General features: G+C 39.6%; 1 protein-coding gene across 1 annotated transcript in view; it reads left to right on the top strand.

The window, feature by feature from the left end:
• The first annotated feature begins 254 nt into the window (after positions 1 to 254).
• The window catches only part of PCSK1 (proprotein convertase subtilisin/kexin type 1), a 47,051-nt gene continuing 20,031 nt past the window's right edge, over positions 255 to 27,274 (top strand). Inside the window, exons 1-8 of the mRNA XM_072139865.1 lie at positions 255 to 1,112; positions 19,211 to 19,315; positions 20,468 to 20,578; positions 21,599 to 21,745; positions 21,855 to 21,931; positions 22,323 to 22,411; positions 23,675 to 23,847; positions 26,799 to 27,011. Coding sequence (XP_071995966.1) covers positions 930 to 1,112; positions 19,211 to 19,315; positions 20,468 to 20,578; positions 21,599 to 21,745; positions 21,855 to 21,931; positions 22,323 to 22,411; positions 23,675 to 23,847; positions 26,799 to 27,011 — 1,098 coding nt within the window. The 5' untranslated portion in view covers positions 255 to 929. The remainder of the gene's footprint in view (positions 1,113 to 19,210; positions 19,316 to 20,467; positions 20,579 to 21,598; positions 21,746 to 21,854; positions 21,932 to 22,322; positions 22,412 to 23,674; positions 23,848 to 26,798; positions 27,012 to 27,274) is intronic.

Genomic DNA, 27,274 nt, shown 5'->3' with positions numbered 1-27,274 from the left:
GTATATTGGAAAATTGTATAAATTTTCATCATGCAAACAATAACATTAATTTGTCAAAATGGGAATACCCCTTAGTGATGTCTAAGCTGTATTACCAATAAGCAGAAGCTGTCACCGCTGCGCCTGTATAGTGCAGTTCTGTGTAACACAAGATATGACACATCCCGGTATCAGCATAGGTTGGACTTGATGGACCTGTGCCTTTTTCCAACCTTATCAACTATGAGCAAGAGCGAAGACCTGACGCTGAAAATACAGGATTGGAAAAAACGTGGCATGGAAGCTTGAATGCAGCAATCTGTGTTTATCTATCCATCATATGTATCATATCCTTTAATATATAGAGACAATATACCATATGGAAATAATGCATATGCAACATGCATGTGTGAGCATAGCCTTAGCGTCTTCTTTCTCCTGTGTCCTTGGTCTGCTCATCAGGGGACGTGTATTACTGTGTTCTGGGTCTCATGTAGGAAAGCATACAGTAAGCTGTGCCAGTGGAGCGTTTTATTGACACTCAGCAGTGGAAGCAGCTGATCTGTCGCCTGTTTGAGCATGATATTGCTGTTTCTTTCAGTCGGTGTGGGCGTCTCCTTGTCTAATTACACGAACTGATCTCTCCGTGGGCAGTGGAGCTACGTGAATCCCTGCTTCCTATTTTAGCATCTCTCCTCCCTTGGGAATACCGTATAGATTTAAGACGCTGCAAGTGTGCTTGACGTAGTTTTGACGTGTAAATACTCATTTCCATTGAATGGGGAGAAAGGTTCTTGTTGTTTTTTTCCAGCTATAGACTCCACCAGAGAAACCTGCTCCTGACATCTGCTCACTAGGCAACAAGGCAAAAGCAAAAGGTTTTCTATTTAATGCAGGATTTTTTGGAGCAGTAATTTCCTTTTGTGAATATTGCACGGCTCTGTGTTGAGATGGAAGGAGGATGCTGGCCTTACAAGTGCATTGCTGTAGTGTCTTTCTTGTCGTCATGCTGCTTACTATTTGTGTCTGGCATAGAGAGGCGATATGTGAATGAATGGGCTGCAGAGATCCCGGGTGGTCCAGAAGAAGCAGAGTTACTAGCAAATGATCTGGGCTATGAATATCTTGGTCCGGTAAGGCATGAATTACTTTTATTCTGATGTTGCATCTGTGTATATCATAAAAATTCACATATATGCATAGTGATGGTGTGGTCTTAATACTGTCACTTAATTATTCATTTGTTAGCTTCTTTGTAATGCCACTTGCCACTTCTGAAACCTGTTGCTTCATACCCATTCTGTGTTCCTTTGATCAATGCGTATCCTTGCAACGTTCTACCTTCTACAGTCAAAACTGTTCTGTTATCCTCTGGAAAATGGGATAATTCATTCATAAATATTGTCTGTTATTAGCACCATGTGTTCGCCATCCTTATGCCAACATATTGCACAGCAGATTTACAGCTTTTCTATGTATACTTGATTATATAATAATCCTTTGCATGTGTTACCCTTATGACATGTCAGGATCAGTTTCTGACATGTGATTTATGTGAACACACATATGACTTGAACAATAAACAAGGATCTATATGCAGGTTATTGTTTTCCCATATATGCATTTCCAATATTATATGTATTTTATGTAGTGCATGCATTGAAGGAGTTAAAAGAAACAAACATAGTGCCATTTTAAGGGCAAAGTCGAATTGGATTGTGACATTTCCTCATGGATTCATCATAGGGATTAGGCATCTTCATGTAATACTGACGTATGCAGATGAAAGAAAGGATTTGGTGATGTGAGTCATACAAATCCTCGGATGCCACAGTAAGTCAGAATGCTATATAGTGGTAGGGGGCTCATTCAGGTGGCATCACGCCACCCCATACTCTCCAGTTGTGCTATGAAGACAATAACAATCTGAGAACCTACAGCTTACAAGGCAAATGTCAGCTTCATTAACATTAATCTCAGGAGAAGTGTCTTGTATTATTGTTTTTCCATATTCAGTGCTTGCAACTAGCATCTGCTTACTGAAGCCATTGATCTGTGTCACACATTTAAGCCTCATGAGATCTAGGAGCCAAGCATTTTGGATAATGTTAAAATGTATAATCGTTGTAAGACTGTGAACATATAGCTCCTCTCTCTGAAAGATACATAAAAGCAATAGGCTAAGGGATAAAAAGCAGAAAGTGAGCATCAAAAGCAACTATAAACAATTGGAAAGGGTAGAAAGTGTTCGCTCGAAGTTAGACTGCCACTTGACTTACGGTGTATACTAAATATTTGTTGATGTAGATCATAAGGTAACTGCCTTAAGCGTTCACAAGAAGCATTAGTCTTCTTTAGTCTATGACAGCTACATTTCTTAGATGTAAAATTTATTGAAGGATGAAAACTTTACCTAAAAGTCTGCAATAACTATACTTAGCTTCACCGTAATTTCTACAAACATGAGTTAAAAAATGTACAATTAGGCTACATTCACACGATGTATGCCCGCCGTACCGTAGTACGGCGGGCATACATCGGCGCTGCAGAGAGGAGAAGGGGATGAGCGCTGCTCACCCCCGCCCCTCTCCATAGGAAGATACAGCGCACGGCGCTGTATCACAGGAAAAGATAGGACATGTCCTATCTTTTCCCGGGCTACGGAGCGGTACAGGGCTGTGAGCCCATAGAAGTGTATGGGGGACGTATATCGGCCGTATATACGTCGGCCGTATATATGTCCCCCATACATGTGTGTGAATGTAGCCTTAGAGAGAGGTTTAGTTGGGCCCTTAGACAGAGATGTCCTCAATGCACCTGGGCCTTGCTTTTGGCAAGCAGTAGATCCGGTGGTCCATAATAATTTTGTTAAAATAGTCCTTGACCAAGTTGAACTAGCCTTTAGTTTGTTGGAAAAAAATAAATCTCCAGGAGCATAGACAATGTGAATTATTGAAGGACCTCCAGTTCTCAGAAAATTAGGGAAGGAATGGTAAGACCTGGTGTTGGGCCAAGAAGGTTGCAGGATGCTTATATAATTGGTTATTTGGTTGTAGAATGTGTTCCTCTATCTGCAGTAAAATTTCCTATTTGTCATGGACATATATAGCATATCCACGGCATTCCTATTATCAGTGGCGTAACTAGAGTCCACTGGGTCCAAGGGCAAAATTCCTATGGGGACCCCTACCAACCAAATTTTAGTTAACCCCTGGCTCATAAATTTAATAAGGTACTCACAAGTTCATCCACTGATATCTTGGAACTATAGGTCCCTGGTACATTTTAAACTCAGCACCCAATCATTTCCTCCCTCTTTGGATCAGTACCCTCCTTAGCGTAATTATTTAACACTCCACTTCATTGCCCTGACTAAGGTTTAGGCTCCATTTTAGGTTAATTCCCCATTTAAGTTACGTACCCCCTTAAGGTACACACCATCAGCTTCCCATCACCTCAATTCTCCACCCACCACCCTCTCCCCCATACCCTCAGTCCCTCCACAAAGTATTAGATCCTTATTCCCTCCATTGCCCCTACTCCTACATACCATCACCTCAACAGTTTATAATTAATGCCCCATCAGTTCTTATCCTCTCTGTTAAATATCCCCCAGCTCCTCATCCCCTCAGTATACCTGCAGTTCCCTCCAGCTCTCCAGCCTGCAGCCCCACAGCTACTCATGCCAGGCAGCATCCTGTGTAAGCTTCCGGGTCATGTGACCCAATGTTGTCACTTAAGGTCCTTAAGTTTCAATGTTGGAACGGCAGAGAGGGGAAGTCTCAGAGATTGGTGCACATCCATGTCTTATGAGATATAAGACATGTGACATGTATTACTTAAATATAGTACTCCCTGCTTTACCGCTGTTTTCAGCTGGTACATGAGTTACTGTTAGAATTCAATGTAAAAGCATCTGCCCCTAGTACTGTCCATTTGTATTGGGGTAGTGCACTCACATTCTACCATATTGAATTGTAGCATCTGCAGATCCCTGAAGGCCCGGATGCTGTCGCTACCCCTGCGACCGCAGTTTTTACACCCCTACCTATTACAGAAGGGCCTCTGATATCTAGAATGTCCATCTGCAGCACTGAGGTCCTGTGAAGTCAGGTGAGGGTTGAAATTGGCTACCAATTTTCAGGAAACTGTTAATGGTGGAAAGGGAAACAGTGGATCCTATCTTGCATAGTATTTTAAAATTTCCTGAATAAAGATATGGACACATTTTAATGGTGAGTGGCGCTAATTCCTTTCTTTATGGACAAATTAAAATGGATTGAAGTTCACTTGTGACTGTGCACCACCACTTTCACATTGTTGACTGCCTCTCTTCCAACTAAGAATGTGTTTTAAAAAGAGATAGTACCCCTATTTATATTTTCTCATTTTTGGAGATAATCTTAACTCTAACATTATCTTAAACCATTTGCTTTTATCCATTGTGAACCAAACATACCCTGAGAATGCTGTAGCTACACTGATGCAGAAACATGTTTAGTCCCTGAACTGAGTGGTTTTGCTAAAAAAATTTTATAAAATTCAGGACATTGGAAATGCTGGGTGCTGCTGGCTGCCACACATAAACACATTACTTCCACATACACAGGAGCTGCCTGAACTGTCCATAAAGGACTAATCAACCTGAGCTGGATGACTCATACATAGCAGCTGGGGGATGGTGCAGCGATTGATTACCTCTGCCTGTCAGGGACAACACAGTGATGTTAACTCTAACAAAATATTAAACCATTTGTTTTTATGCATTGTGAACCAAACATACCCTGAGAATGCTATGGCTACACTGATGCAGAAACTTGTTTAGTCCCTGAACTGAGTGGTTTTGCTAAAAAAAAATTTTATAAAATTCAGGACCTTGGAAACGCTGAGTGCTGCTGGCTGCCACACATAAACACATTACTTCCACATACACAGGAGCTGCCTGAAATGTCCAGACAGGACTAATCAACCTGAGCTGGATGACTCATACATAGCAGCTGGGGGATGGTGCAGCGATTGATTACCTCTGCCTGTCAGGAACAACACAGTGATGACGTATCCTGCTTATACTTATAATTTGGGTAAGGAGAGAGCCAGGGCAGCCACAGAGTGACAGAGCCTTATTATCATCATTTTAAAATTGTTGTGGGTCCAACAACAGGTCAGTTGTTTTAAGCAGGTTATGAACAGAGAAATAAACAGGAAGCACATAGCTCCATTCTCATTGTAGTGGATGAACTGAGTCACTGCAGTTTAGCTTCTAGTTGAATATGTCATGTAATGAATATGTTGATTTACAGTAACCTGGTCTGACCACTATAGCAAGTATGGAGCTGTCTTCTTACTGTTTTATTATGTACAGTATGTGCTGCTCTAAATATCTTATATGTGTTGGACACCCACAAATATGACTTGGGTATACTCTTAAGATATGTTATCAATTATTTTATCCTGTAGACCCCCATTTAGGTGCTAAGACACATTAGATGATTGTGAGACAAACCTGCTGAATATAAAGGGACTCAATGACCATCTAATATGTATGGGGCTCCCTCAATATCCGCTTCAAATGTGTTTTGGCAATTGGATTTAACTACCTGATCCTTAGGTTCATATGGAGAAAGGACACAAACAGAGCTATTTCTATTATTAGGGCACAGGGGTACTTATCTGGGCCTATCATTCATGTACAGTATATGGAGAAAACATGTCCAAACAAGTGTCCCATTAAAGTGGAGAATTACAAATTGTTTATGGATCTGAAAAACAAGGCAATGACATAAAGGTTAGATTCACATCTCATTTTTGCCTATAAATTGTAAGGATATGTGAGAGGAATCGAAACGTATCCTTACAACATATGGTACAGACATGCATTCGGAAGAGTGAACATCGGAAGCAGCCAACACTTGTAGGTCGTTTCTCCAGTGATGTCATTGTCTTTTTATGGTAGCAGGATGGAAAGACGTAGCTTACTACATGTTTCTAGCCTGCAGTTTGCACACAATGCCAAGTATACATGCCTCTTTCTGCTAGTATAAGTCTATGTATAGGTTGAGGATATACATTGGGAGCCTATCTGGAGTCTCCCTTCAGTGTATACATAAAACGAGATGCGAGCCAAGCCTTACTTGCCAGTCATATTGCCACTTTGTTAAACTTGAGCGCACATTAAAGGCTGAGTGAAGATAAACAACAGAGAGAGTAACAATAAATTTACTTTATGACATTGACAAAAGAAGTGTAACCTATTGTAGGGTCTTACAATGCAGCCTGATTAGCACATCATTGTGACAGCACACACAGAATGGATACTATACATACCTAATGGCAGACTCTTATCCTTCCTTACGCAATGTAGTCCCAGTAAAAGGATCCAATTACCTCAGTTACATACTTTAATGATATAATTTTGCTTTTAAAAAGACCTCAGATGACCTGTAGCAGAATGAAGGCTCCTGTTTGTAACCAATGAGGTTATGAATGTGTTGTATAATATAATATTCTAACAAAACCCTCACAGCCTGTTTCGTAAAATTTTAATAAAAAATTGATTACAAAACGCTCCTACTAGAATGTACCTAAGCCAAACATTTCATTATTGGTAATTGCATAGCTCCCTCACTTATGATTCATATTTGTTTAGATGGTATGATATATTTCCCAGTACAGTACCGCTTTCTCACTGTAATCTAAACAAGTGAATGTGTTTCCCATTTTTTCCCTTTATATGTGCCTTTTATATGTACCTTTATCACAGCTTAAAGGAAACCTACCACTTGAAGTGGCAGGTTTCCGATGGCAATACCGGGCACCAGCTCAGGGTGAGCTGGTGCCGGAGCTTATTTTAGTTAGTGTTTTAAACCGCGGTATCGCGGTTTAAAACACTTTTTAAACTGTATAGCCGGCGCAGGGAGGTACGCGCTCGGCGCTTACCGTGCGCGCGGCTACATAGGAAGTGAATGAGAGCCGCGCGCATGGTAAGCGCCGAGCGCGTACCTGCCTGTGCCGGCTATACAGTTTAAAAAGTGTTTTAAACCGCGATACAGCGGTTTAAAACACTAACTAAAATAAGCTCCGGCACCAGCTCACCCTGAGCTGGTGCCCGGTATTGCCATCGGAAACCTGCCACTTCAAGTGGTAGGTTTCCTTTAAAGGCATTTATATATATTTTTTCTGCATTACAGCATAAGTAAACCTTTGAAGCTATTTTTCTATGTGCAGTGGCGTAACTACCGCTATGGCTGCTACGGGGCCCGTGAGCTGCAGGGGCCCGGGCAGCGACACAATTACAGTGTCTGCCGACTGCTGCGCTGCAGTTTTCAACCCAGTCCTGCTATACGGTGAAATATGGTCAAAACAATCATCCTGCCTCCCCTCTCTGTTTCGCCTCCACTCGCCCCTCTGTTCCTGCCTATCCCTATCGCCCCTCTGTTTCTGCTTACCCCACATCGGCAGTTCAGTCTGCCCACTGTCCTATAGCTCCTCCAGCTCCTCCAGGCTGCATGGGACTGACACAACCTGACTTGAGGACACATCAGCTGAGATAAGCATCACTGTAGGTACTTACCGCAGGTAAGTACCTACAGTAAGTACCTACAGTGATGCTTATCCCAGCTTTAGAATACACTAGAAGGCAGTTCCTATGTTATTAAACTGATAAACTACTAATTTTTGTGAACACCAATAGGATGCTCACAATGAATAGGGGCGGGCCTCCCGGGAGGTTTAAAAGGCCATATGGTTATATGTGTTTGAACAGGCAAGTCAGACGAAGCGCTGCGGCGCGAAACAGCTGTCATGTGCCTTGTTTTATCGTGAGTCCCTGCGTTTATCCCTCCCTCCGTTATGTATTGACACGTCAATTTTTGTGTGAGTATTGCTAAATAAACCGGATTGAAAAAGAAGACTTGGGTGAGTGCCATTCTACTGTTTCCTCTACATTACAACCAATATATTGTCTTGAATAAGAGCACCACCCTGCCGGACACCCTATCCTCTCTACCTTCCTATAGAAGTCTGACCACCTGAGACTGATAATTTGAACATACAAGTGGTGCCACCCATCCCCCTTTTCCTTTTTCTGTTACACTTCCTATAAAATGCTTTGTTGCAGTAAAATGTTTGGTGCAACCCTTGTTGTAATTAATTTTAAAGCTGTATAATTACAGCAAAAAAACTCTGGTATATGTTCAAAATGGGCAGGCGATGGGAGGAGGTACTGTGGTCGGGAGGGGGGGGGGCAGCCAAATGTTTGCTCTGGGGCCCACTCATTCCTATTTACTCCACTGTCTGTGCATTTCTTTCTGCTTCTTTCTCCTGAAGTGAGCAGTGTATTTGAATTTACGGTTTATCCACTTCAGACAGATAAGGAGGATAAAGATTAACTTTTTTCATATCTAGAGACTATTTCCCTTTATTATTCAGCTCTCTGAGGAGATTAGAATATCCAGGGACTTCTTAGATACATTATTAGGCTGCTTATTTGTCAGTGGATAGAGGACAGAAAGCAGATTTACACAAACTGCTTTACTAAGGAAGAAAGGCAGAGGGAAAAGAAGGGCACATGAAAAGATTTCTTTCATAAAGTATATTACAAAATCATTATTTATCTTCACCAATATTTATGTGTACATTTTTGCTGACAGATTAGTTATTCTTTAAAGACATTCATCCACAAAATAGGGAATAAATGTCTAATTGCAGGGGGTATCCCACCAATCATCCCCCTAACAATTTATACATAAGGCATAAATGTCATTGTTGGTAAAACCTCAGTTTAATTAAAGGTGGAATATACTGGATAGATAGGAAGGGATTTGCCTCCATCATTTGTAAAGAATGGTGAAGAACCTACAAACACCTAGCTCAAGTTGTGGAAATAGCTAATGCTGTTTTCTTGCATTTTACCAGAATTATCTCTGTCAACAAAAGATTCCAAGGGTCATGAAGCCCTGTTCTTATTATAGGGATGGATACCAAAGTAAGAACCTTCATCTCACATATATCTTTTTTTATATACAGTGGATATGGAAAGTATTTAAATTTTTCACTCTGTTTTATTTCAGCCAATTGGTAAGATCAAAAAAGTTCTTTGTTTTGCTCATTAACGTACACTCTGCTCTCCCTCCTGGCAGATATTTTTTCTAATTTGTTAAACAAGAAAATCTGAAATATCACAGTATGGAGTAGAAGCAGCTTTGGAGCTGTTGCAGCCATGAGTCTTTTTGGGAATGATGCAACAATTGTTTCACACCTGGATTTGGGGATCGTCTGCCATTCCTCCATGCAAATTCTCTCCAATTCCCTCAGGTTGGATGATGAACGTTGGTGGAAGCTATTTTCTAGTCTCTCCAGGGTTAAGGTCCAGGCTCTGGCTGGGACAGTCAGGAATGGTCACAGAGATGTTCTGAAGCCACTGTTGTTTTAGGTGTGTGCTTAGGGTCATTGTTGGAATGTGAACCTTCTGCCCAGTCTGAGGTCCAGAGCACTCTGGAAGAGGTTTTCATCCAGGATATCTCTGTACTTTGCCACATTCATCTTTCCTTTAATTGCAACCAGTAGTTCTGTCCCGGCAGCTGAACCCCCCCCCCCCTTCCCCATAGCATGATGCTGCCACCACCATGTGTCACTGTTGGAATTGCATTTGGCATGTGAGGAGCAATGTCTGTTTTTCTTCACATATACCGCTTAGAATTAACACCAAAAAAATTTAATTTTATTTCTCATAGTCTAGGAGTCTTTTGTGTGTTTTTTTTTGCAAACTGTATCCATGCTTTTATATGTCTTGCACTGAGGAGAGGCTTCCATCAGCAGACTCTGCCACAATTCTGTCTCTGAGCTCTTTGGGCGGTTCCATAGACCTCATGATTCTCATGTGTTCTGACATGCACTGTGAGCTGTGAGGTTTTATATAGACAGGTGTGGGCCTTTCCTATTAAAATCCAATCAGTTTCATTGAATAGAGCTGGACTCCAATGAAAAAGTAGAACTATCTCAAGGAGGATTAGAAGGAAATGGACAGCATGTGATTTAAATATGAGTGTCACAGCAAAGGGTACTTTGTTTGATCTTACCAAGTGGCTGCAATGAAACAAAGAGTGAAACATTTAAAGGGTTCTGAATACTTTCCATACCCACTGTATATCAGATTAAAATACCCCAGGGCAGTGATGGCGAACCTTTTAGAGACCGAGTGCCCAAACTGCAACCCAGACCCACTGATTTATTGCAAAGTGCCAACACAGCAGTTCTAGCATTAACTTATTAAACTCGGGACCGCTTTCAGCGGTCCCGAGGACACCAATATCGTTAACAGAAGGAGGGAAAATTTAGATTGCCATTGGAGTTCCCTTGACAACCCACTAACCAGGAAAAATTGTGGAGCTTCAATGGCGCCAATGATAATCCGCGCATGTCCACACCTTTTCTTCCTGCAGTATCAGGTAGACCCAGATGCTTCATTTTAAAATAACGCTGAGTGTGTCAGGCCCTGGGCTACCTGGGCCTGCAGGAGGATCTCATGCCTGGTGAATTCTGTGCTGAGTGCCCACTGAGAGGGCTCAGAGTGCCACCTCTGGCACTCGTGCCATAGGTTCGCCACCACTGCCCCAGGGTGTAACAGCAGAGAAATATTTTGCAGAGCACTTCTAAAACTAAACAGCAATACTGTTTTGTGGTCTGCATGGGAACATTGCATAGACATAGTTAGTGATTATGATAGTTTAAGTGCCCGGATAAGGGCATACAGTAGCTCATCATTTGCCATCATTTTAGAGGAAGTATGAATCAGATGCTGCAACCATAAACCATACAAGTCAACAAGGGACAACAAATTGGACCGGATGAAATCTCAGATATCTCACTGATGTGCCTTATGAAGTGGAAAGATTACAGATAATATATACACATGGTTCATCAGGTTGTTGTTCTTACATAGTTACTTGATGTAACAAATGCAAAAAAACACACATTTTAAGACTTGAAGTTTATGTTACTAGGTGATATGTAAATATCTGAAATTAATTAGTTAGATTTAGGGAAAAAATCCTATCAAAGCCATTTTAAGATGGACTTAATGCAGTCACATTGTAGATTTTAGGATAAATGTATCACATCACAAATTCAACATATACAGTGGGTATGGGAAGTATTCAGACCCCTTTTAAAATTTTCACATTTTGTTTCTTTGCAGCAAATTGTACCTGTAATAGCTCAATGTTAGGGTATAGGCACCTATGAGGAGGTGTGTGTTTATCCTATAGAATTTTACCTGCCTGACAATGTTGTACTCTATTCTATTTGTGCAAGGAATGAAGTGTTTGCTTTTGCATGCATTTATCCTGAGCCAACATATCTTGCTGCTTCTTGCAATTGTTTGCTTTAGTTCTTCTGAACAACAGAAGAATTAAATATTTACTGTGGATTTTTTTTTTATAATTCTTTAATAGCAAAGGAATAGTAACAGAATATGTGATAATCCAATGTCTGCTGTACGATCCTGTACACACCCAGCTCCAGATTTTCCCTTTTCTCGGGTAAGAAACTAGAAGCAAGTAGATCCAAATCTGGAGAGGGGACGGAAGGAGCAGTAGTAGAAGGGTGAGACAATTGGTGAGACAAGTAGACGCTTCCATGGGGAAGTGGGATACAGTCGAGTTGAGATTCATCAGATTAGGTATATTGATAAAATCACTGCAGCATTTTACAGCTTCCAAGATTAAATGAATTTACTGTATATACTCGAGCATAAACACATCTGTTTATAAGCCGAGGTACCTAATTTTAAGGTACATTCACATGGCCGTCTGGGGCCCTGTATATGCGGCCACAAATTAGAAGAGACAAAGTCAGGTCCTCCACGTACATGAGGTCATTAATCCAGAGTGACACCTCAGTGCTTTTCCATAGCAGAGTAACACAGGCATCAGCAGCAAAATGAAGGATTTAAGAAGGTCGTTTATAGGGACAAGTTCAAATTTCACTGTGATGTAAGAGAAGGAGCAGAGATTCTAAATTTGTTGTTTCTCAATGAAAGTAATCTTTGTAGCTCTTACCAAAGATGTTGTAAGGATTTAGTGCTAGAAGCATTCAAGTAATACTTTTCCAAAGTTCCATGTTTTAGCCATGTGATTGTTTAATAGAAAATTATACATGGTCAAGGAGATAAATGATAAATAGATATTTGCTGTAATTAATAATAGAAAATAAAGACCTTACATAGAATTTTCCCCAACATAGTCAATCACACATTCATATACTGTACTGTAAAAGATTTCCTCTTTCCATAGTTTAAAGAGAACCCCTCATGCAAAATAACCCCCTAAACTAAATATATTTTCATAAACTGCCATTAGAGAGCATTGCCTCTATCCCTTCATTGTCCCTCTACATGCCTGTAAACCTAAGCAATGAGGTCCTAAAGCTGTATGCAAATGACCTGTGAGATGTCCAATGAAGCATTAGCATATTCAAGCTGCCCACCTTATTCATGAGTGGGAGGCACAGCCACACCCCCTGTGCATGAATGACAGCCTGTATAATGACGTGAGGCTGTATAATGATGTGCTTCCTGGTGCTGGCGCTCCCTGCAGCCTGTGTGTGCATGTGTGTGTGTGTATAGGAGAGATACAGCAGCTCCAGGCAGCCATGTTACAGCAGAACATGTCAGATTCATGTGTAGCTGATGTCTGTGTCTCTCACCTGTATATTAGGAGGATGCAGCATGTCAGCAGATGCAGCACACACACTAGCCATGCTTTACTATACATTACACACAGACATGAGCAGGGGGAGGAGAGGGGAGGGGTAACAGCGGTGACATCACTTGTGAGCTGCTCCAACAGGTAGTAGTGACAGGACTAGTGACTCAGACCTGATGACAGGTGTCCTTTAATGTTGTAGCCATGTAGCAGAAGAGAGAAGGATGAGACAGTGTAACAGCCTGTGAAGCTGCAGTACAGAGGGTCTCTGGTAACAACCCAAGGGCCCTTCAGGCTCATTATCATTATTTTAAAAGCTGATTTGAGAAGGGAGGAGGCCATGGATAACAAATATAAGAAGATTACCACAGTCACGGTTCCTGGTTTATCATGTTTGATTTAACCCCTTTATCACACATCCAGTTTATCCTGGTTTATCATGCTTGTTTTTCATGGTAATTTTCCTGTAAGAAATATAATGTAGCAGTGAGGTTTTTGTTACATATGTAAACCAAAAACAATATGTCATACATAAATAAATACTGTAGAACATCTAACAATAATATGTACCAGAAGAGCCAAAAGCCTCTTTGAATAATAACATAAAATACCATAAGAAGAAGCAAAAGAGGAAAAGAAACACAAGGCTACAAAATGAGTAATGAAAAAGTGATAATCTTTATTACATATCAAAAGACATAAAAACTATATGAAAATAAAATATAAATGCATCACTGGACGAGATACATAATGCACGCCAGGTAATAGGTCCTGATAAAGTAAAGTATCAAAAGAGTAGTACAGATAATGAGTAATATAAAGTCACAAAAACACATATAATATAGCAAGAGGTAATAGACCATAGACCGTACACTCCTCACCTTATTGCTTTTTGTAAGCATGTATACGTATACTAGTGTCTATGGTCTTTTGTGACTTTATATTACTTATTATCTGTACTACTCTTTTGATACTTTACTTTATCAGGACCTATTACCTGGCATGCATTATGTATCTTGTTTCATATAGTTTTTATGTCTTTTGATATGTAATAAAGATTATCACTTTTCCATTACTCATTTTGTAGCCTTGTGTTTCTTTTCCTCTTCTGCTACTTCTTTTGGTATTTTTTGTTACATATGTTTGGACCAGCACTGTTAGGACACCATTATAACTGATATTGAAAGCTAGAGAATATTTTTAGTCCTTCGATAAAGCAACAAATCCCACTTACAAAACAATGGGGCACATTTACTTACCAGGTCCTGTTGCGATCCCACGGTACGTTGTCAGACGAGGATTCGGGTCTAAGATTCACTAAGATCGTGCACCCGTGGGGCACACGGGAGTTCAACTTCTTCTTCCTGGTGCATGTGAGTGGTTTGTCCGAATCCTTCGGGTTTGTCCGAATCCTTCGGGTTGTCCAACGGCCCGCCCCCCCTGATTTCTGTCGCCTGCAAGCCGATGTTTATGCACCAAAATCCGATCACATGCACCAAAAATCCGGGGCAATTCGGCACGAAACGTCGGGAAACCTGACGAAAATGCGTCTGACGGACCCTTAGTAAATGAGCCCCTATGTGTCAGATACAAACCCAGGCCAATGTATTAGTATTTCTTGCTTATCTTTATCCACATAATATAGAAGTGCGTAAAGTATGTGAGATTCCGGTTTTATGTGTAAGGCTACAGTATGTGTTTTTTCCATTAACCTAATCATATAAAGTTACCTCCTTGCTTTCCATCTGCTCTTATACTGAATTTGTACTTGTCTGGTCTATTTGTTCCAGTCTTTTGTCAATATAGACTGAATATTGCGTTCTTGAAAGACATGGCAAACATGCTTGAACTTTGCTCATAGGAGGACACATGCACAACAGTAAAGCTAATTGGTGCAACTTTATAGCACTTTCCATGAAATGGCTACATAATGTTAACTATATGCATGTGAATATATCTAGATTGTATAGTATATCTTGGATATATCATAGCATACAATGTATTATGAAAGTCTTCATAGCCTTTCACTTTCTAGGCTTTGTTATACTGCATCCTTCCCCATGATCAGTGCACTCAGTACCTCATGATGGCGTTGTGAGTACATCATTTTAGAAAGTTTAGCAAATTTACATAAGTGACACCTAGAAGCTGGTTCTGCCCTTTCATTCCTCTTCATCATCTTAGAAATATTGTGAAACCATGAATGGAATCTATTTCTGGGAAATTCAGTGGATTGGACTTCATTTGGAAATGCACACCCCTGTATATATGAGGTCTTATGGCTGACAATGCATAACATAGAAAAAAATCAAGCCATTGGGAAGGATAAAAATGCATGGAGAGCTCAGATTGGATTGTGTGTGTGGGGGGGGGGGGGGGGGGGCACAGTTCTGGAGAAGGTACAAAAAGATGCACTGATAGCTCCCAAGAATGCAGTGGTCTCCATAATTCCTAAATGGAAGAAGTTTGAAGCAATCACAGTTCTTCCGATAACTGGCCACTTCAATAAAATAAGTAATTGGGGGAGAAGTGCCTGGATAATAGGTGTCCAAGAAGCCATCGGTAACTCAAGATTTTTCAAGAATTTATTGAAAGATAAATATACAAAGCATAACCTACTGATAAACAATCTTTATCAAGAGCACACATTATCAAGAGCAAGGTACAAAGTAGTAAATAAATAGTTATAACTGGAGGAAGTTGCATCCAGGAGCTTATAATATAAATTACGTCCGTGTATAAAGCGAGTAACAAACACAAATTAAAGAGAAAATAAAGACAAATGAGAAAGTGTCAGAGAAAGAAAAGAAGAGTCAGAGAAGAGGGAATCAGGGAAGAAAAGGGGGTGGGATTTCTTGGGAGGGCTTCACAGAAGCCCGGCTACCAGTGTTCCACAGCGCTGGAGAAAACAGAATAGAACTGACAAAGGAAGGGATGCAGCCCCCCAGGACCTCTTAATGGGGGCATCCCCAAAAGCACGCAGCCAACATGAAAAACGTCTCTAAAAGACGACTAGGTAGACTATGTCGCAAAGAAGTCACCCACCCATACTCCATCATGGGCTAGAAGTAACTCCATTCTCATGAGTTAGTTCATCTCAGAGACCCATTTCTGAAGAGAAGGGTAAGTAGTGGATTTAAAGTCGGCCATAAAGAAAATATTTCTTCAATACAGATATACAGGGTGTCAGGGATAATGGAGAGGAGGCCATGTAGGTGAGAGAGTAATGTCAGCCTGTCAGCCATCATTTATCTCTGCACCATGACCAAGCCATGTGGCCGAGGTGCAGCATACACTGTCTCATACTCATATTATGGTCTCTCAGCTCTTATGGAGATGGGATGAGTGACCAGTGCTCACCTCCTGTCATATCCACGCCAAAATGAGCCGCAAACAGGAGAAATGAGGCCTAATACAGATATTCTAAATGAAAACCTAATGCAGTGCCGCTAGACCTCACAACAGGCATTGGACCACATTTATCAAAAATAGTGCAAACTGCACTGTATGCAATTTGCCTTATTAATGTGCAGGGTGCGCCAAATTATTGAATACCAGCGCACGCTCTTCATTAATCTGGCACACCCTGCACTGATCACTCCAACATTTTTTTGGTGCACCTTTAACATAGAGCAGGCAACACAATTCTGTTGAGTCTCGGTAATAAATGTGGTGCACTGTCCGAATTGTAATGCACCCTTAGGTACAGAATTTTGTGGTGCGGTGGACACAGTGCAACTGTGCCACAAAACGGGCAAAAAACACTTCTTAAATACAATAGAAGCAGTTTGCAAGTTCTTCTCAGAGCAAAGTCAGACAGAAAACTGGCGTAAACTCTTTAATAAATGTGGGCCACTGATCCTAAGCACACAGCTGAGACAACACAATTTCTTAGGGAGAACTCTGAATGTCCTTGAATGATGAAAAAACTTGAACCCATTCAAACATCTTTGGAGAGACCTGAAAAAGTACAAAAAAGGTATCAAAAATTAAGCTACTAGGTTGCTGAAATGTAAAATCACTATTTGCCATTAAGGAGACGTGTTGGTGGCGGCTGGTGTGCTGTGTGATTTGTGTCAGGAGACATTGCTAGTGGCATCTGTCTGCGAAGATACAAGCTACATATTTATTTTACCCTAGAAGAAAGATTGTTGATGTATCCTTGTGACTACAGCTGTGTTTACAGAATGTATGTAGTTGCCTTTAAAGAGGACCTGTCAACATAACTTTACCCCTCTCACCAGTAATACCTTCTGGTAAAGGGTTAAAAGTTCTCCTCATATAACCTAAATTTATCTTCCACAGAGACACTGTACCTTAATTACAGCTTCTGATATGCAATGATTAGATAAGAGTCCATTTCTGAATAGAAGAGTCATGTTTCCTGCCTGTGAACCATGCCTCCTTATTTTGATTGACAGTTCAGTGTCTTTTCACATCTCAGCCTGAGCAGACAGGAAGTCCTCTCCCTGTCCACTTCCTGTCCTTACCACAATGCTGTCCCTTGCACTGCATGGTGAATTTAACAGTTAACACTGTGTGAAAAACTGCAGGTCTTCTCACAATCTCACGCACCCTGTGATGGGCGGGCCAAGCGGAGTTGGGCAGGGGCACATAGCAGTGGGTGGAGCCAACAAATGCAGAGAAAGTTTTGGATTTTACTGGTGGATCGCCTACACTGCACTTTTCAATAAAGTAACAGTAAGATTTATGGTACCTGCTCTTGATGACAGGTTCCCGTTAATTCCACCAAGAAAACCTAGAATTGGTGCAACCAACACTTATATGGACTGTTGTAACCATCAAGATTTTTACCTCTCAGAATAAACATGAAATTGTCTGTTGAGGCATGAAGATGTTGTTTCTCTTATATGGACTGATGTTCTACTTAATATTATAGGTTTGGTCAAGTTACAAGCCATGTTATATATTGGCCTATAGATACCACTAGCCCTGTGTGATAATGATCTGTATCAGAAGCAGCGCTGTGTGATACTATTATGAATGTACATAATTAAGATTCGGAATAGTCCCATTCTGTCAGAACTAGAAGTGTTATTTAAAAATTAATTTTTTTTCAGCCGGCATGAGTCATAGTAAAAGTCATTCAGCCATTGTGTAGTAATGTAATGACTCTCATCTCATAAACCCATGACGTCAGATCAGTCCGCAATGGATAATCGGCTCTAAGTAAATATGAGGAGAATATTGCTTTGACGAAAACATTTTGTATAATTCATCTCCTTCTCTGCAAAACGGATGAAGCCATAGAAACACATAAGGATGGATGTCATACAGTACAGCCCATATTATCCATTTGCTCAAGCCATTATAGGTGTTTGCCATGTAATTACAACATATAGGATGCTTTAAGTCAATTATGATAGGAAATGATGGAGCCTTATGTTTGTTCCACAGCGGTATATATAAATTGGGAGTGACAGGGGCTGGCGGTGGGCACTCTGGCTTCTGAGTGCTTCGGGGGCACCCTTGGCTGCAGAGGCACTCTGACTGCTGGCAGTTGTGGAAGCACTGTGACCAGGGGCTGCTGTGGGAGCACTGTGACTATGGGCTGCTGTGGGGGCACTGTGACTATGGGCTGCTGTGGGGGCACTGTGACTATGGGCTGCTGTGGGGGCACTGTGACTGCTGGCATCTGTGAGAGCACTCTGACTATAGGGTGCTGTGAGGGCACTCTGACTATAGGCTTCTGTGGGGGCACTCTGCATATAGGCTGCTGTGGGGGGGGGAATACATGCCATGGTGGTGTATCCAGTTATTTAACAATATGTTGAACTTTGTGGTTTCCTGAAATAGCTGTTTGTAATGGTAATGCTGTGTAAATGTAATTACTAAAGAGTCATGGAATCTGACAAATCCATCGGGCACATGTACCTTTGGTTTGGCTTTGTGCTTCTGGCTTTCTTTTTTGCTGTTCAAATGTGTCTTAGGATTTCTGTTCTTGTCAATAAAGGTCTTTAGTGATTTTACAACTTTTTGAACAGAAGTTGCAAAAAGCCACAAACATCTTTTCTAAGCCTTGCAAGAGCAGGTATGGATTTGCTACTTTTAGAAAAAAAAAATCACAACTTTTAAATTTGGAATGAGGTGATAACTTAGGGAACACTACAGAATACTAGACAATGGAAAACTTTGAAGGGCGTTTTTAAGTTGGCTGAAGTTGGCTGTGCAATCTGTCATGCCAAGATACATTAGGAACACTGCAACAGACACATCCACTGGTGAACTCCTTAACACCCGCAAAAATACTCCCCAAAAAAAACAAAAAACCTGCAAAAAGAAAAAACAAGTCAAAATAAAGTTGTGAATCCAGGCTTTAGGAGAGCCTTACAAACCAGAACCAGCATAATCTGAAGGAACTGTGTCCGAAATGAGTATCCCAATTTTACATTATTTCAATGAATCCTCTACGAAACATTTCATATGGTAAATACTCAATGCTATGCATCCATTGTCACTTGACTAAAAAAAATAAACCAGCAATAATTGCATTACTTTATTTCTTACAGATTGGATCTCTTGAAAATCACTATTTATTCAGACTGTCAGCACATCCAAGGAGATTAAAGAGGAGCCTCCCACATATAACAAAGCGACTATCTGATGATCAGCGAGTAAGTCATTTCGAAATTAAAATGTGAGATATTTTGAGAATATTTAGAAAAACTTTGGAATAAATATTTACAGAGCTAAGGATGTGTTTCTTTAAAGAATGATTATGCCTATAGGAGACATTGTAACAACTAATACCCATCCACCTAAAACTACTCATACACAGGAGCATAACTACAGGGGCAGCAGCCATAGCAGTCGCTATGGGGCCCCTGTGTCAGGGGCCCCCGGGTCACCCGACCTGACACTGTAAAGAATAGGGGATATGAGCTATTATATATTTATTGTACAGCATAATATGTATATAGCAGTGCACATCTTCCACAGTACACACCAGTATGGCAGGACTATGAATATCACATGTCTACTTCCTGCCATCTACTTCTCCGATGTATTCTGCAGCTACTGAGCTGCATCACGTCATATCTCTGACCACCCTCCTAGGATAAGAAGACAGCTTTACCTAACAGACAGTATATGCATGTGTGTGTGTGAGTATATAAATGTTTATGCTGTATGTGTGTGTATGGTATGTGTAAATACTGTATGTATGTATATATATATATATATATATATATATGTTGGCATGTACAGTGTCTATATACTTTATATATGTGTGTATATGTATATGCAGTAAGCGTGTGTATGGTATGTTTATACTATATGTATGAGTATGTATGATGTGTATATACTGTATGACTAAGTGTATGATGTATGTATACTATATGTGTATATATAATGTACATGTACTATACAGTATGTGTGCATAATTGATGTGTATAAACTGTATGTGTGTGTAAATGTATGGATGTGTATGGTGTGTATATGAGTATATAAATGTGTGTGATTGTATACACGTGTGTACAAATATGTATAGATTTTTTTAATCGTAAGGGGTGGCGCATGCAGAAGTCTGCTATGGGGCCCAGGCTCACCTTGCTGCATCCCCAAACATGTTCTGCAAGGACTTCCATCCACTGCACTGTGCTTGGTCCATTTCCACGGAAAAAGTATGGATGTGTTCAGGGAGCCTCAGAATTGTGGGTTGAGCCTGCAGAGGTATTAACTGTTTTATTGATTTATGCAAACTTTAATATTTGGGATTCAGACCTCAATAGTATAATATAACATGATGTGTTATTGATATTTCTTAGGTATCGTGGGCAGAACAACAGTATATTAAAGAGAGGAGTAAACGCTTTGTCTACAAGCAAAACACAGAGGATCTTTTTAATGATCCTATGTGGAGTCATCAGTGGTATTTGGTAAGTAACTACAGAAGTCTTGTACTGTTTGGCTGTGACTCGATGCCTTGTAATTTGGTTGTATGTTCCTGTTATCAGCACTTTTCTTCTATGCAGTGACCACATTGTAACACCTCATATGGGATGCATCATGTTTTTTTGTTTTCACTTTAATGAAAGTAGTGTAAAAACTGCATAACTGCTACATTAATATATTATTCTCATATTCAGTACTTGACCAACTAGATGCAGTACTGTAAATATTATGGATACATACTACTGCTTTTTCTAGTTCCTCTTACATAGATCCATATACAATGCTGGTTTCTCTGAATAGCAAAATATCCAGTGATATACTGATCAGTATATACTGATATATTAGTCTGTTAGTAGATCCAGAAGTGCTCTCCAATAGATCAGGCACATTTAGGTCTGGTCTGACCTGGTGGAGATTTCAGCTACAGTCTCTGCCGGTTTTCCAGCGGAGACTATAGTAAATGGCTGTCCAGTATCTTCATGACCGCCACCGCCTGCCCTTCTCCCGCTCTGTCCCCCACCTGCTGGTCATCTGCTCCTCAGCTCCTCCCCACTACTCTGAGTAAAGGCTGTGACAGGCTTCTGGTTTAACAATACAACAGTCAAAGATTTTGAGTTATGGAACAATGTATAGATTTAAGAACATAATAGTGCATTTAGAAGCTACAATTCTGGAATATAAATCCATAGTTCACAGATCTCATGTTCACAGTCCTACTGCTTCTAACGAAAACACAAATATATGATTGTACAGGGCTAATACACTCTCAATAATTTTATTACAATATTTTGGGCCTTCTTCCATTTTTGCATGACCATAGTCTGGTAAATGCATTATAAATCAATCTCTTTGCACTGTATTGTCAGGGTAATGATATTTATACTCATAAGGACATATTTCTACTATTGTAGGTATATGTCCTTTATCTGTAAATATTACTTTTAACTGGTATAACAGTGACGTGAATGTTCCTCTTATCCAACCCGTTATTTTTTTTTTCACAGCAAGACACAAGAGTAAAACCATCACTGCCAAAGCTGGACCTCCATGTCATCCCGGTATGGAAGAAAGGAATAACTGGGAAAGGTGTTGTGGTGACTGTATTAGATGATGGATTAGAATGGAATCACACAGACATCTATGCAAATTATGTAAGTCTCATGTTTAATTGTTCATCTAGATAAATGCAATCCAGCATCTTCAAAAATTGTAGATGTCTTCTGAGTTAAGAAAAAAAGTGAATACTATTCTTGTTTTCAGGATCCAGATGCAAGTTATGACTTCAATGATAATGATAAAGACCCCTTTCCACGCTATGACGTCACAAATGAGAACAAGTATGTATGTTACACATCCAATCCTCCAATCCTTATATTATTGTATTTGTTTCTCTCCTTGTGCCTTTCATAGCCTGTATGAAGTTCTCCACCAATCTTAATCTATGTACACTATGGGGGAGATTTATCACTGCTTCTACGCCAGTTTTCTGGCGGACAGTGGAGTGGATGGGCAAGGGCGCTTCCCGCCCCTTGCTGTGTTCTTTTGAGAAAATAGGTCGGATCTGCTGTAGTGTGCTGTAATGACTGCATAAACATGGTATACATTGGGTGTGGAAGGAAAATAATGGTAACTTCTAGATGCTACAAAATAATCAAATGTATAATGAAAAATGCCTTATTTTTGCTGTATATATAAGTTTGGTCTTCTTTAATTTGACTTGCATTGTAGACACGGTACCAGATGTGCAGGAGAAGTTGCAATGGTGGCAAACAACAAGAAATGTGGAGTTGGAGTAGCTTATAATGCTAAAGTAGGAGGTAATGATGAGATTTTCGTCATTTGTTTTTCATTTTTATGTATTGATTGTTTATGTTAAATTATTGTCTATTGTTGCTTCCTAAAAGTTTTTCCCTATATACTTAGAACTTTGATTATTATTAATTCATCCATTTGATGTCCAGTGTAAAGATGATATATTTTTGTTCTAAATGAGTCTGCTCCAAATATTTATAAAATTAAAGTGACCCTCCACCCAGAAGTCAAAGGATAAAGGGATTGGGAAAGTACTAATCTTTTACCCTTAGAAGGTAATAGCTGGTAAAAAGAGGGCCCCTAGATGACCTTAAAATTAATTTCAACAGTAACTTATCCTTGTCAGGAGAAATCTGTAAACAGTGTTTAATAAAATTGTACACACACACAAAAGCAAACTAAATGAGCATTACTTAAACCTGTTATCTAATTTTACCCCACTAAACTAGCAATATGCACAGGTAGGATATGAGATGTCCTTTCTAGAATTCCCTCTTTTATTGGATTCATTTTGAAATTACCTGCCCATATCTCTGGTTCTGTAGCTCCCAGAACCACAAGCCTGATGAGTTTTAAAAGATGAAATTCTCTTCTTTAATGCAATAATAGAACCATGCTTGTAGCTGCTGTAGAGCCTTAGTCTAACTGCTCCCCCTACAGCCTCTGAGTCTGACTCATCTCTGGCAAAAGATGACTGCTCATTTTCACTTGACTTTGGAGGAGATTTTTTCATATGTAAACAGGTGAAAAAGGGGATTATAGAAAGGATATTTCATACTTTACCCAAGGGGGCTGCTAGATTAGTGAGGTAAAAGTAGGTGACATGTTCTCTTAAACAAAGCAATGAAACAATGTTCCAGTTCTACTGAGTTAATATGGTAAGTGATGCTTTTTCCCTCATGCTCCAGATTTTGCCCTCTTATACTTATGTATTAAATAAATGTATATACTTACTCAGGTAAAGAATATTCTTGACATGATACATGACTCTTTATAATTAGGTCCATTAAAAATTCATATTATTTGAGAGGAGTCTTTAGTGGACCATCTGCACTTACCACTAAAAACTGGTGAATATTAATTTGGAAGCACTGAGGTCGTACATGTGGTTTATATGTATAAAGCATGGGTAAATATAAGGAACATGGGAGTTGTTATAATGATAATATAATTATAATTTATAATAGTAAAAATTATAATAATAATGAAAAAATAATTATGATTTTCCTATTGTATTCTCTGTATAAAATGTGTGCACAATATTTCAGGGATTCGGATGCTGGATGGCGTTGTGACTGATGCTATTGAAGCAAGTTCTATTGGCTTTAATCCTCAGCATGTGGATATCTACAGCGCCAGCTGGGGGCCAAATGATGATGGAAAAACTGTAGAAGGCCCCGGGAGACTTGCCCAAAAAGCCTTTGAGTATGGCATCAAACAGGTAAGAGGCTGCATATACCATACATAACTGGCCAGATTATTATATATAAAATTAAATTGCATTTTTTTTTAAAGTTTATATCTATCCTTAAAGGAAATCTACTCCCCGCAACAAGGATTGTAAAGCAAGCACACTGACATGCTAGTGTGTGCCCCCTATGACAGGATCTGCTCTTCTTTTAGCATCTATTGTCTTTGTTTTTTACTAAAAAAGACTTTATAAAATACAGTATGCAGAATTGGTGTAAAATTCCGCCCTCAAATAAACCAACTAATACTATATACAGTATAGTATAAAATTTGGAGAGACATCCTAAATATGCCAGATGTATTGTGCAGTATGTGGTACATTATCGGTGCAAAACATTTTTGAATAAAAAGGGATAAAAGTAAAAAAAGAATATAATATATTATAGAATATAATATAGAAAAAGATAAATTTAGCCTGGTGTCACACATATTTTGGGGAAATCCTTTCCAAAACTTTGGTGTGAATCTTCCGTTTTTCACACTCAATCTCCAGCTCCCATTCTGACCCCTCCATAAACAGCAGATTTGGATAAATATATACATTAAAAATAGAGATGTACCTTAATATATTAAGCAGGTCATTTGGATGCACATATGAAAATAAACTAGCAGATCAATGCTAAGTTTTTTGTGTGCAATTTATTTGTGAACAATGTCAGCACTTTCAGTAAAATCAAACAAACATCAAACCCTATGTGTATATATATATATATATATATATATATATATATATATATAGAGAGAGAGAGAGAGAGAGAGAGAGAGAGAGAGAGAGAGAGAGAGAGATTTTAAATGCAATTTACGTCAAGTATTCATTTGGAAAATTGGAATTTTAAAAAAGATAATTGGATTTCAATAAAAGAGACAAGTGTGGTGTAGAGAAAAGACTGTAACAATAGATAAAGTATATGCAGCATAGAAAGAAAATGATGACAGAAAGAAGTGGAGGGAATGAGGACAAGATGACACAAAGACCATCCCCTAAGTCAATTACTACAAAATAGTGTAGCACAGAATAGGCCTCTGAAGTGAGAACATGTAACAAGCACTTGGGCAGCTGGGTCATAATGCACATCAGTCAGTAAGAGCTGAAGGTAAGGTTTACAAGGTCAGGTCAAGGATCACAGTTACTCCAACAAGTACATGTGGCTTCCATATTATAGATTATGTAATATTGAAAGGGATATACCAGAATTTATTGATGAAATATATTCAGTCTAGGTGATCATTTTTAGATTGGTGGGCGACCAATACCTGTTAGTCCCAGCAATTCGCTGTTTAAAGAAAAACTGCAACAAGCGTGATGTCCAGATTGCCACAAATTCTGAATGAGAACGGAAATTGTGGACAATAGCAATGTGTTCCTACATGAAATAAAAGAGAAATATGGAAAGGTTGTATAATATGAGCATATATAATGTTACTTTGAAGAAATTGTCCCATAGAGACACATTAGCTGTTGTATATACAGGCGGTCCCCTACTTAAGGACACTCGACTTACAGACAACCCATAGTTACAGACAGAACCCTCTGACCTCTGGTGAAGGTTTCTGAATGCTTTACTATAGTCTCAGACTGCAATTATCTGCTGTAAGACATCTGTAATGAAGCTATATGGATAATCCTTGGTCCCATTACAGCAAAAAATGTTTAAACTCCAAATGTCACTGGGGCCAATTTTTTATTTGTCTGGATCTACAATTATAAATTATACAGTTTCGACTTACATACAAATTCAACTTAAGAACAAACCTCTGGACCCTATCTTGTACGTAACCCGGGGACTGCCTGTATAGTTCGCCCACCCATAAAAGTGGTCCCTGTCCTTGCCTGGACTTGGATACAGTAATTTTTAGTTCAGTGCTTGTTATATTCATTGTTGTCATCCCTCATGACTTATACATTATGCAAGATCCCGGTTGTGTGCCCTAAAAAAATCCCGGTTTAATATCTTGATGCCTGAAGACTCAGTAAACATTTTGTTTGCAACAATAAAACATACTTAAAAAAATAAACACATAAGTGTACTCCATTACACCGCTCATGGTTCTAGAGACATAGCTCCTGTGACTCTCTCCTCTCCATAGAGTCCTATGTAATCTGACTCCTCAAACACCGTCTGTCTGTGTTACTAGCTTTAGAGGAGCCAGGTAAGTGGAGAAAGAAGCATATATATATAAAATAAATAACAATGGTTATTAGTTCTACTGATTTATGCAAATGTTGTGGAAATGTTTAAAGGGTTCGGCCACATGTTTTTGTAATGTGTGTGTGGGGAATGGGATATTAGGTAATTTACCAATATAAATCTACAGTATTAATAGTTCTGCGTCACTTTCTTGCTAGGTAGAGTGTAGCCCCTGGTTCAGAAATGTCCTCAGCTGCCATTCCTGTACATAAAATGGAGGAGATGGAGGCCTTGTAAGGTAGATTGGTTATGGACAGTTAGGATCACATCAACCCCCCAAATCTGGCCAACATTTTTTCCACCATTTGTACATTAGCATTTATTATGAGCTTTCCACCAGTTTTGGGGACATTCTTTCGTTGCTGCACCCTGTGAACCCTATTTATGGTATGACAGTGCCACAATTAGCTTGCTTTTTTTTTTGTCGCTCAATAAGGGCTCAGCTTCATGTACCTCTAGTTTCTTTTTTGTGCATTTTATGGCGCAAAATTAGACCAACAAAAAGCAAGTCTACCAACTTCTAAACCCTTTCATGAATACAGTTTCATATTTCTGATGCTTATTTGTTCTTCTTATGGTGCACCTAATAAGGCTGTGCGCCACAATAGAAAATCACAATACAAAACACCACTAAAATCAAGGGCGACACAAAAGAACAAAAATCTTCAAAAATAATAAATGCCCCTCCACAAGTATTCACAGTTTTATATGATGTTTTTTTGCAATGTTACAGGGCCGCAATGGAAAAGGCTCCATCTATGTCTGGGCTTCTGGTAATGGAGGACGCCAAGGGGATAACTGCGATTGTGATGGATACACAGACAGCATCTACACCATCTCTATCAGCAGCGCCTCCCAACTAGGACTCTCACCCTGGTATGCAGAGAAATGCTCCTCCACATTAGCAACAGCCTACAGCAGCGGGGATTACACGGATCAGAGAATTGTAAGTGAAGAAACAATATAAACTCAATTCCTAAAGATGTACTGTAGAATTTTGCCACTTAACAAACCAGATATTATTCAAGATTTATCAAAAGTAGCCCATACTGGTGCACGGTTTAAAATTATCAGGTGCACCCTGCACTGCTCGAGAAGTGTGCACCATCTTTTTAGTGAAACAATCCTGTCAAATCTCTGTATTAAATGTGCTGAAAACTCTGACTAGGCACTAACACATTTTTATTGTCTTGTCGGACACAGTGCAGC

Source organism: Engystomops pustulosus, chromosome 1, assembly GCF_040894005.1.
Source record: "Engystomops pustulosus chromosome 1, aEngPut4.maternal, whole genome shotgun sequence".
Classification (NCBI taxonomy): Eukaryota; Metazoa; Chordata; class Amphibia; order Anura; family Leptodactylidae; genus Engystomops; species Engystomops pustulosus.
The sequence above is the reverse complement of the archived record's forward strand: the minus strand, read 5'-3'. Positions and strand labels throughout refer to the sequence as shown.